This window comes from Trachurus japonicus, chromosome 17 (genome assembly GCF_045865225.1).
Source record: "Trachurus japonicus isolate A0001 chromosome 17, Traja_1.0".
NCBI lineage: Eukaryota > Metazoa > Chordata > Actinopteri > Carangiformes > Carangidae > Trachurus > Trachurus japonicus.
The window spans coordinates 22744125-22756219 of record NC_140923.1 but is presented as its reverse complement, the minus strand read 5'-3'; the positions used below and the strand labels follow the sequence as shown (position 1 = coordinate 22756219).

The window sequence follows — 12095 nt, the reverse complement described above, 5'->3', positions numbered from 1 at the left end:
TCGCTTACGTCGCGAAAAATTCGTACACTGTTGAGAAAAGTAATAGCACACTGATCCCGATCAGGACGCACGTTTTGATATATAATTTGTCCTGCAACTCGGACCGAAGTCTGGCCGGAAGATGAAGGAGAAAATAGAACTAGAAAAAGCATTTCCAAGAATGGAAATGGTGTGACTGCTGAAAGCTGTTGCAGAATTAGCAAATAGTGCAAGCAGTGATCACCATACAAATGTTTGACCGAGGTCAGAAGTGAATCCACAACCTCATGGTCAGTAGACTTCCGCTCTGCCTCTAGGCCACAGTGCACACACAGTTTCAGAGACTGTTGTCTGTTAATGATCTGCACTCTGTCTCACTCTGAAGTTAACGAGCCCAAAGCTGCACCTGTTGGAAACACTGTCAACATCAAGAAAGCTTGAGAGTCAAGCTTGAATGACTTAGAATGAAAATTTCTGTGAATTTCAGGCTGAGAGCAGCAGTTTCAACATGAAGCAAGTTATCAGAAGTCAACAGAGGACGACTGGGAAAATAATTCACTATAATTGTTGTTGAGGCAAGATTTGAACCAGCAACCTTCAGGTCTTCAGACCAGCAAGCTAACCACTAGGATACAGACAGAGACAGTATGTGAGGGGCAAAGAAAACCTTTAATAAGAGGATCACTGGCTTCTGCTTAAAAAAAAAAAAGTAAGGAAAGTGCAGAAATTAGCCACACCAAGTAAGACTTACAATGAAAATTTCTGTGAATTTCAGGCTGAGAGCAGCAGTTTCAACATGAAGCAAGTTATCAGAAGTCAACAGAGGACGACTGGGAAAATAATTCACTATAATTGTTGTTGAGGCAAGATTTGGACCAGTAATCAAACCCACGACCTCATGATCACTAAACCTTTACTCTGTCGCTTCGCCACAGAGAGCACACACATAGGTATGTTGCCATTGTAATATGATGATGTGCTGCAAACGGTGGCAATAGCAATTAATGCATCTCTTAACGAACACCTGTAACCAATTGAGGGTGGGGGAGGGGAGCAGAATTCAACATCACATAACAAGATTGCTCAGCCTGGATTCGAACAAGTGACCTTGGGGTTGGCAAGCGGCCACCTTACCAACTGGACTACAGACAGAGTTGTGGAGAAGAGAGGTCGAGACTTTGATGAATGTGAGATTTTTCAATGATGCTTAAAATAAAGAGAAATTAGTATAAATTAGCCACACCAAGTAAGAAGAGGACTTTTTTGTGACCTGTGACTATTTTTTGGTGAATTAAAATGAATTAAAAAGCACTTAACAGCAAGTTACAAAGTTGAGCTCCTTCTCCTGCTGCTGTGAAAAAAATGCATTGGGCTGAATGAGAGCAGAGAGCTCCCTGGCTGCATTTAAAAAATATTTTAAATTATTATCTAAGTCTCTTTGCATTTTTGACCAGAATTTTAGCCAGAAGACAAGTGTGGCTACAAAACTGGAGAAAATAATTTGTTTAGAGTTTAATTTGTGGCCGTGCTGACAGTTTAGCCAGATAAACTCTAGAATGTTTTTTTGCCTCTATCCACTCTGGCACCACTCTAGCTCTGCTCGTTAAACACAACACACACACATTATAAAGCTGAAAAAAATCAGAAAAAGTTAAATATTTTAAAAAGTATAAATAGTTAAAAAGAGAAAAGTAATGCTGATAAAGTTCAAAAAAAGCTGCACGTTTTGATATATGAATTGTTGAAATAGCACAAAGTATGAAGGACTAGAAGAAGACCGTAAAAAGGCGGAAGAAAATGGCCGAACAGAAGAACAACTAGGAAAAAATCCACACAATAACAGTAGTGCCCGGGCTTTGCCCGGGTGCGATTGCCCGTGGCCCTAATAATAATAATAATAATTATTAGTATTATTATTATTATTATTATAAAAACTCATCAGAGTTTCATGGTCATAAATCAAAGCCTCAACACCCTCTATCCAAACTTGATCAGATACTTCATTAACCAAAGAAATTGTTACATCTTTGACAATAAAAGATGGCATTAAAGTTGTTTGTACTCACTCAGTTTACGGTATTTGCCGGTGAACATGCCCATGCTGTTTGTCTTTGATGGACAGTTGTGGGACTTCTCTCTGTCTTGTGAGTGAACTGTTTCATTTTCACCTCATGTCATATGTAAACTTAACCCCGTCTCCTCCCATTGATCACATATTCATACAGTCAAGAGCTCACAGACAACAAATCAAACATGGAACACAGAGTTAAAGGAATAGTTCACCAAAAAATGTAATTCAATGAAAGTCATAAATGACTCATCCTCATGCTGATGAATACTCCGGAGTAGTGTTTTATTCCTCAAAGTGCATCTGGAGACCCAGGAGGCCAGTTCGTAGTCCAACAAAAACTTTATGTGAGAGTAATAGGGCCCGATACAAAAACGTCCATAAAACTACACAAAAAACATTTAATATTCCTCCACACTGCTCGTCCACTGCAATCCAAGTGTCCTGAAGGGATATAGTCCAGAGTTTAGTTGAAACAACATAATTTAGGACATTTTTACAGTGTAAACAGTCCTGTATTGAATTTGCCTGGGGCGCACTCTCACGTTCACACGATGCACACGTGCATCATGCCAGACACAACAAGGCCCATAAAACTACACAAAAACCTTGAAATATTCCTCCACACTGCTCGGTTGCTGCAATCCAAGTGTCCTGAAGGGATATAGTCCAGAGTTTACCAGAAACGATGTCATTTAGGTAAGTCTAATTGAGACGCGGCCGTGCTAACGGGAGCTAACGCGGCTCCATTGACTTGTGTGTTAAGCAGCTAGCGGGCTATCATTAGCGTCACGTCATTTGCAACACGGCAGATTTACAGTGTAAGCAGGCTGCATTGTGTACAGACCTGCTCAGTGCTTAGAAAACACAACGCAACACAGTTTGAGTATTAACTACAAGGTTTGCTCAGAAGGTTCAGAATGCTACAGTAGCCTAATGCTGGTGATGATATCATGTTTTTGTGTAGGCTACATAAACACAATTTGGGATTGTGGATTAAGATACTCATACACCTTCTACTTTCAGAGTCCACTCACAGCCATGGACCACTCAGCTACAACAGGGTGAGTGCTGGAAATCCTTGAAAATGCTTTAATTGTATTGATACATTTAAGACTTTCAAGTAATTGGAGTTTGACACACACACACACACACACATATTCTAGGTGTGTGATTGTCGCTGCAGCTGCTGCCTGTTCGTTACTATATGACGAGTTGGGCCCTGTAGCGATTTGTGTTTATTTATCTAAACAGAGCGCGAGAGAGATGAACACACATGCTGTCATTATGCATCGGATCAAATGTCATTCTGTCCCTTCGTCCGTCCAGCTCTCTGTCCACTCTCTCCATGGCGGAAACGATTACCACGCGCAAAACCCTCATTTACATATTGCGGTTTGCACGTGTTTTCATTTAGCGGGTTTCTCTTAGTAGATCACCTGTTTTGCGTGCACTAACCAAACACGCAATATTTTAGCGGGCGCAAACAATATAGCGCCCGTTATCTGGGACCTTAGTAAATCCGGCCCTCAGTGTTTTAAACATGCTGTGGTCCAGCCCCTACTTAAAAAACCTGGCCTTGATGGCAGTGTGCTGGCCAATTTTAGGCCTATTTCTAAGCTGCCTTTTATTTCCAAAATTTTAGAAAAAGTTGTGTTCACTCAACTCAAGTCGTTTTTAGATGAACATGATGTCCTGGAGGTCTTCCAGTCAGGTTTTAAAAGTCTGCATAGCACCGAGTCAGCTTTGCTTAGAGTGTTCAATGATATCTTCTTGGCAAATGACTCTGGTGAACATGTTATTTTGGTTTTATTAGACTTGACTGCAGCGTTTGATACCGTGGATCACAACACCCTAGTGGCTCGGCTACGCTACCTAGTGGGTATACGTGGTACTGCACTAGACTGGTTCAAGTCATATTTAACCGGTAGATCAATGAGTGTGAGCCTTGGAGACTCGAAATCCAGCTCTTCTCCACTGCCATATGGGGTTCCACAGGGATCAATTCTAGGACCCCTACTGTTGGCGCAGCCATCATACAGAGCTGGAATACCGGGTACACATATTAAGAGACGACACAACTGAGTTCTTTGTTTGACTGGGGAGAACTGGCACAAAGGCAGGCCATCAGTCATTTATTAAGATTTGCTTCACCTGGTGCACTGGTGCCAGTATGAGGGCACATTCAAGAGCAGTAGCAGACATTTTGCAACAGTTTAACACCTACTTTTCTCACTGTACTTATTGCCACTGGGATCCATTCTGAGGAAGCATGGCATATCCTTCCATTTTTATGCTGATGACAGTCAGATTTATGTACCTCTAAAAAAGAAAAATGCCTTCTCCCTCACACCACTTCTGGCATGTCTTGAGGACATCAAAGCCTGGATGGCCCTCAACTTTTTAAATTTTAATGAGAAGAAAACAGAAGTGATGGTGTTTGGTCCCAGTGGCCTCTGTGAATCCCCCCTGTTGACTTGGGCCCTTTGGCAGAGTTTACAAAGCCAACAGTTTTAAACTTGCGTTTTAAGATGGACAGTGATTTTAAATTGGATCGACAAATTAGCTCTGTGGTAAAGTCCAGCTTTTTCCAAATTAGACAGCTGGCAAAGGTCAAACCACTCCTTGCACATCAGCACTTTGAAACAGTAATCCATGCCTTCATCACATCTCGGCTGGATTACTGTAATGCACTTTATTTTGGAGTTAGCCAGTCCTCCCTTGCACGTCTCCAGTTGGTGCAAAATGCGGCCGCACGCCTGCTAACTGGAGTACGTAAGAGGGAGCACATCACCCCCATCCTGGCCTCTCTCCACTGGCTGCCTGTGCATTTTAGAGTTCATTTTAAGATTCTTTTATTTGTTTTTAAATCTTTAAATGGACTGGCCCCCTCTTACCTCTCTGAGCTTCTTCACCCCTACGCCCCTGCTCGGTGCCTCCGGTCAGCTGATCTACTGCTCCTGGAGGTACCGAGGTCCAAACGGAAGCTCATAGGGGACAGAGCTTTTTCAGTTGCCGCTCCAAAACTGTGGAACGAGCTTCCCCTCCACATTAGACAGGCCTCCTCACTGTCCATTTTTAAAACTTGTCTTAAAACCCATTTTTATTCCTTGGCTTTCAACTCAGCATGAGACTCTACCTCTGTTTTAGTGTTTTATGGTCTGTTCTATTCATTGTTTTTATTGTTTTTTTATTTTAATTGTTTTATTTAAATTCTAAATTGTTTTATTGCTTTTAAATTGTTTTAAAGGCAATAAACAATTATTATTTTATATTTATTCTTCTGCTAATTATTTTATTTCCATATGTTGCATTATGTACAGCACTTTGTTTCAGCTGTGGTTGTTTTAAAGGGCTCTATAAATAAAGTTGAGTTGAGTTGAGTTGATATATAAACTATATCAAACTTTTTGATTTATTGTTCATTCAAAGCAAACCTAGTGTGTCCAGAATCTCTTGAGACATAGTTACAGATTATAAAATTTGTGTTTGTTTAATCACATGTTAAATAATTAGCTGATGAGTGAAACTAAATGTTGTTGATGACCTCAGCAGTTGATATTAAAGATCACTCTGTATTGCCTCTCCTCTTCCTCACTGCTGCAGCTATAGCTAACCCTGCTGCAGCTATTCCAACTCCCAGTAAAGCTCCCACTGCAGCTCCCACTGGTCCTCCCAAAACTCCAGCAGCTGCTCCAAGCTCTGCTGCAATGGCTACTTCAATCGCTACACCAACAGCTGCCCCAACAACTTTTCCAACAGGTGCTCCAATAGCTCCTCCAACAGTAACAACTTTCAGTAATTTCTTCGTGAACCAGTTATCTTTCTCTGCCCTTTGTCTTGCCTCCTCAGGCTTCATACCTGGATTTTCTCTCTGAAGACGTTCCATCTCTTCTTTTATGGCTCTCTCATTCTCTTTTAACATTTCATTGGTGTAGTAGCTTCCTCCATTTTTCTGAACCATTATGTTGATCTTCTTCAACAGCGCACGGACCTGAGATGGATCATCATCTCTATTGTTGAAAACCTGGTATCTTCCATGGCACTGACGGACAAAATCCCTGAGGTTCTTGTTTTGACAAATGAAGGTTTCTATCGAGATTCCTTCTGCCTTCAGATCATCTCCATGGGTGAACAGGACCATGGTGTAACGTTCTGCCTCTTCTCCAAACACGTTCTGGATGGTTTTCACTGTTTGTTGTTCTTCTGGTGTGAATCTGTTTGGCTGGATCACAACCAGGAACACATGAGGACCTGGAGCAGCCAATGAGATGGATGTAACAAAGTCTTTCTGCACCTCCACCTCATTTTTCTCATTGTCAAACAGACCTGGAGTATCAACAACCATCAGTCTTTGACCTTCAAACTCATCTGTTTCCTTCTGACACGCTTGGGTCACTCCAGTAGGACATATTTGAGATCGGAAAGCCTTCCTCCTTAAGATGGTGTTTCCAGTTGAACTTTTCCCAGCTCCAGTTTTCCCAATGACCACAATCCTGAAGTCTGGTTCCTCTTCCTTGGCTTCTATTAGAGAATTTCACAAACACATTTTTATTGTTATAAAGAACAAACACTAAGTTAGGTATTACCACTGTAGAATAATCAGAAACGTTTTCACACATAAATCCTTGAAAACAAAGGAATTCTTACAGTTTTCAGACCAAACTGTGACACAAATATCAGGGTTAATTTCCTTTAAAGGGCTGTGGAAATGGCTTTTATTGCACTCCAATATCCTCTGTAGGATGTACTTTATGGTCATGTGACACAACCGTACAATAAAAATATGTCATAAGTCAAACTGAACTTTCATTCAGGAAGTTGGGACCAAAGCTAACAGACAGGAAACAGGTTGGGTTGAAGCTCCCAAGACAAACAGCATTTCCTTGATTTTTGTTTTTTCAGATTCAGCATTTCTCTTTACATCACATGATGGTTTCACAGTGAAAGATATAAAAGAGTTACATATTGGAATTAATAATAATGAAAACTAATCAAGGTTTCATGGTCAAAAATCAAAGCTGTGTCACCCTCTATCCAAACCTAATCAGATACTTCATTAACCAAAGAAAATGATGTTAGACCTTTCACAATGAAAGTCTGCATTAGAGTTGTAAATCTACTTACTCAGTTGAAAGTATATGCTGTTGGACATGGTTGTCTTTAATGGGCAGTTGTGGGATGTCTTCTCTCAGTCTTGAGATTGAACTGTTTGATCTTCGCCTCAGCTCAGATACTCAGAGTCAATTTACCCCTGTCTCCACCCTCCGGTCACGTTGTGTCTTCACACACTTGAGAAGTCACAGACCACAAAGCAAAAATGAAACACACGTAACACAAACCGTAATGACTCCGTACAATTCCCGGCTGAAAGAGCTCTGAACTCGGCTCACTTCCACATTTGGTACCGGTAACACACAAACAGACGCTCCGGTTCAAGGTTTTAGTAACAACAGTAACTTTTAACGGTTTCAAATGGCTTACAACTACTTTTCCATGGTATTGTCACTATTTTTCCTCGTCTCTCCCCGTTACTAGCCAGAGCCTCGTCTCCTCTCTTTTATTTAGTCCCACCCCCTTCTGAATCCTGTAGGTAGTTGACACTCATCTCTGACAGCCACGGATTGGCTAATAACAGATTGATACCTGGTTACTCAAATAAACAAAAGAAACGTCATGAGACATTCACAGACCATGAAAAACATGGGACATTTTAGTACCTTCCCCAAATGAAGTGCACTTAATTAATTAATTTCTCTGTATTAATTCAGCTTATTTCACCATATAACTAATTTAACAGGCAATATTTCAAAAATATACTGAATATTTGTCAACCTAAACACATGAAATAACATATCATTTATAGCAGGGCACTACATGTATAAACTGTATGTAAGAAATGTACAGCATTTAATCATAAAATCACTCAATATGTCACCAGCAGAGACTAATCATGTAATTCTTAAATACTAATCTAACTGACAACCAGTGTTGGGGAAGCTACTTTGCAAGTGTAGCTTGTAACACTACATGTAGTTCAGCCTGGCAGTAGTTTGAACAAACTACATTTCTATCCCAGGAGGAATGTAGTAAAACTACAGCTAAAAAAAAGTAGCTTTAGCAACTACATACTCATTATACTCAGTTAAATAAATGTGGTGTATATAAACAGCAAACAAAATATAATATATATATATATATATATAATAAAAAATCACATGCCAGCAGAGACATGCCTCTCAACTCAATTTTATTTTTTTTAAGAAATAAAGCTGACATTTTTGGTCAACATTGTAGGTTCACCATAGACATGTTGGGTAATCTATAGACATGTTGGTAATGAAAATCCAACCCCAATACCCACTTGTAAATCAGAAATGTAAATCAGTCAACAAATAATGTAATACAAAATACAAAGAGGTAGACATATTCTAGATCGGTGTGTCTTGAACAACAATGTTTAAAACCATGACAGGAATTTCAGAGGCACTAACGCTAGATGTCAGGGCAGAAACACTTGTTGACATGACACATGAGCAGTCTCTCAAAGTTTTTATCAGACAGCTGGTTCCGTTTGGCACTAAAAACATCTTGTCATTGACATGATTGATGCCTTTTTTTCAAAGAGAGTTTATAAAATTAAAATGTATATTATATATTAATACAATATTTAATGTTATAAGCAAAAATTGTCAGTTATTTTTGTCTCATATATATCTGTAAATGCACAGATGGTGATCTACAAATGTGCCTTGGTTTGCACACGTGTTTTGCTATCCACAAATACAAGTTTCTAATTTGTAACTTCTTTTTTGGTTTTTAAAAATACATGTTTATTTGTAAATATATTGGGTATTTGTAAATATATAATTTTCCATTTGTAAAAACAAAAAAGCCATTTGTAAAACTGAAAATTCTGTTTGTGAAGTGTGATTCAGAATTTGTGGATCACCAATCACACACACACACACACACACACACACACACACACACACACACACACACACACACACATCTCTTTCCTCAATGACGTATTTCTGAGACATTCTTGTCGAGATCGACACAGATCCACAAACAAACAGCTGGTGAGTGTGGCGAGTAGCTGAATTAAAACAAACAAAGAAGACTGCTACCGGATTATCTCAATAAGTTATTTTGTTAATACGTCACTTTATTAAGTTTTAATATGTTTTAATGCGAAAAAGTACCTGTTGAGATCCCCAATATGTAGTTAGTTTATCCAAATGACGCCTGTTTGGAAGGGGGAGAAAACGACCACCCCAGGAGCCCATCCGCTGCCTCTGTGATAATCCGGTGACTGATCAGGTGACTGAGGTGCTCGTTTTCTCCCCATGATGATGAATAATGGTCATCTGGCCAACCACCTCAGTACCCCGGCTGCTGCCTCTGGTCCGCTCGTGCGGTGGTAGCCTAAGCAGCTCCACATGTGGAGCTTCACTGCTCTGCAAACGGCGGAGCAAACTTCCAAACAGGTGTCATTTGGATAAAATAGCCACTACTGTAGGGGGGATGAGAACTCGTGGTTCAAATGATGTAGACTTGATCTAAAGTAGGCTATTACTCTGTCTGAACAGAGGGGGGGACAACACGTATCCCCACCGGCAATAATAATAAATGACCAGAGGGGGGGACATCGAAAACAGAGGGGGGGGGGGGATTCTCCGCTTGCCCTGACAGCATGGCTCAGCAGAGCCCTGCTGGAGGAGCCACTCGGCCAGCTCGGCCGGCAGAGACTCCCATGCTGCCGGCGGCCCTCATAGTTGTCACATCGTAGCCATCAAGGCTCCAATTGCCAGGGGCAGTTAGCTACGGGCCTGATGCTCCAGCGCCTCACCCAGATTGTGTATCAATTTAGCCTACACCGAGTCGGCAAACAAGGAAACGTCACTTCCGGTCAGAGCCGTTACACGGTTGAGTAATGCCTGCCACACACATAAAGATAATCGGGCTGATTTTGCCCCGATTTTCCCCCTTCCGACCACGGACAGACACCGCCCGATTATCTTAAGGTCTTAAGATTATCTTATAAGATTCTCTTGTAGTGTGTGGTGTGTTAAGAGTCAAAATTCCCCCGACAATCGGCTCGGAAAACGTTCGGCGCCGATAATCGTAAGTATTAAACATGTTCAATATTTACGATTATCGGGGCCGACTTCGGTGGCCGTTTCAATCAAAAGTCATCCTGTGTGTGGAAAGCCGGTGCTGTGCGGAGAAGCACCTGCTTGCCGAGCTCTGCATGCTGCTCGCGGCAACAAGCCACTTCTCCACACAGCACCGGCAACCCCACAGAGAGCCACAGTGCAGCCCTGGTGTTACATGAGGTTCACACAGACATTCACGCACACAGGAGATTTCCTGATAGCCGATAGCAAAGACAGTAGCGCTCGTAGCCGGCAACAGCCAGCAATACAGCAGCCATGTTTAAACGATCATGTGACCGCCGCTCACAGCCCGTCATGTGACAGCGCACGGCTCCCTATTGGACAGCCGCTTGATTGCTCGGTGTCCGGAGCCACAGACACACACAGATGGGATCGTTGTAAAGGCTGAAGTGTCCCGCTTTCATTAAAAAAAAATTACGTCGCTCTCATTGTCCATTCCGGAAATAGACCCGAAAGAGTAGCTACAACGACACCCCTGGTATCGCTGCTGATGCCGGATTGTTTTCTGACCAGAGGGTCAAGATTCTGAAAAATCTTAATGTGTGTGGTGTGTTGTGTTTGGAATATCACAGGACACCACACACAATACGATCAAAACTGTTCAATCACAGATTTTTTATCTTCATGTGTGGGGTCTTTCACAGATAATAAATCGGTTGAGATTTATAAAATCTTTATGTGTGTGGCAGGCTTAAGATATAAAAGTTCAGGTTGCGGTTTTTCAATTTATTTGCAGTGCAAAATGGTACACAACAACTCTTAGGCATCGTCTCCGAGTGTCTAGAGCCGTCCGGCGGCAACCAAGGGAACGCCACCTAAACGTCAGAGCCGTGGGGGTTCCTCCATAGACATACGTATGTAACTGACTGTGAAAGAGCCAATATTTTAAAATGTACGGACAACAATCAACCCGGATTTGCACGTAACGGCCCAGTGTCCACCACATAAACAGATACAGTAATTAACACAGAACCCAGAAACTACTGAATGAATGACTGAAAACAAACCTGGGTTCAGAGCACCGCCATGTTGGACTGCATGGAGCCTCATAGAATTCTGAGGAGAGGGAGGAGATGTCGCGTTTTGGCTAAAAATAGATTTGGCGCTTATCGCGGTTTAGAGGGGAACTGCATCTTGCAGTGCCTTTTAAACAGGGAAATGTAGCGATTTGACGTGATACATTGATGGAGCAGTGAATAGGCTCAGTACACAGCAAAATGGCGTGACAAACTCATTTTTTTTTTAAATTTGGCGTTTATCGCGTTTTGGAAAAGAACTCTTCATATATAGCTCTTTGTCAGTATATACAAGTGATTCAAACTAAGACATGACAGCGGACAAGTGTTAGACAAAGGTTTAAAATGCCGTGTTTTCACACGTATGTCTATGGGCGAATCGGCTTGTTTTCCCCCACGGCTCTGACCGGAAGTGACGTTTCCTTGGTTGCCGACTCGGTGTATAGCAGTGCTGGAGTCAAGCCATCAGCGGTGGGGTCATAGCTAGCTGGGATTTAACTACGTCACTATATCTCTATTTAAGTCCCGTCCATAAAACAGAAAAATCATTGTCCTCAAAACCAATTTTACCCTCAAACTCCACAGTTCAGTGCTCCATAATTATCAATCTTTTCATGTGTTTTCAAGAATCATATTCTAACGTTTTCAATCAAATCTCGTGTTTCACTTTACACAGACTCTAAATGTTTTTCACAAAAATGAAAAATGTCAGTCACCTGTGGAACAGACAATCCTGTAAGAACATTATCTAATCACTTTGAATACTATGAACAAAGTCATTGGATCGTGATGCATCCAGCAAACTGCCATCTGGCCCTGCCTCCCCCTTGTGCTCAGAGTCTTCAACGA

General features: G+C 41.4%; 1 protein-coding gene across 1 annotated transcript; it reads right to left on the bottom strand.

Annotated features, from left to right (window-relative positions):
• Positions 1-5615: 5615 nt before the first annotated feature.
• On the bottom strand, positions 5616-6584 carry LOC146970632 (GTPase IMAP family member 9-like; the record flags this gene model as incomplete). Its single annotated transcript, XM_085805943.1, has 1 exon — positions 5616-6584. A coding segment is annotated over one exon (969 nt), but the record flags the coding sequence as incomplete, so codon positions are not given.
• Positions 6585-12095: the final 5511 nt, after the last annotated feature.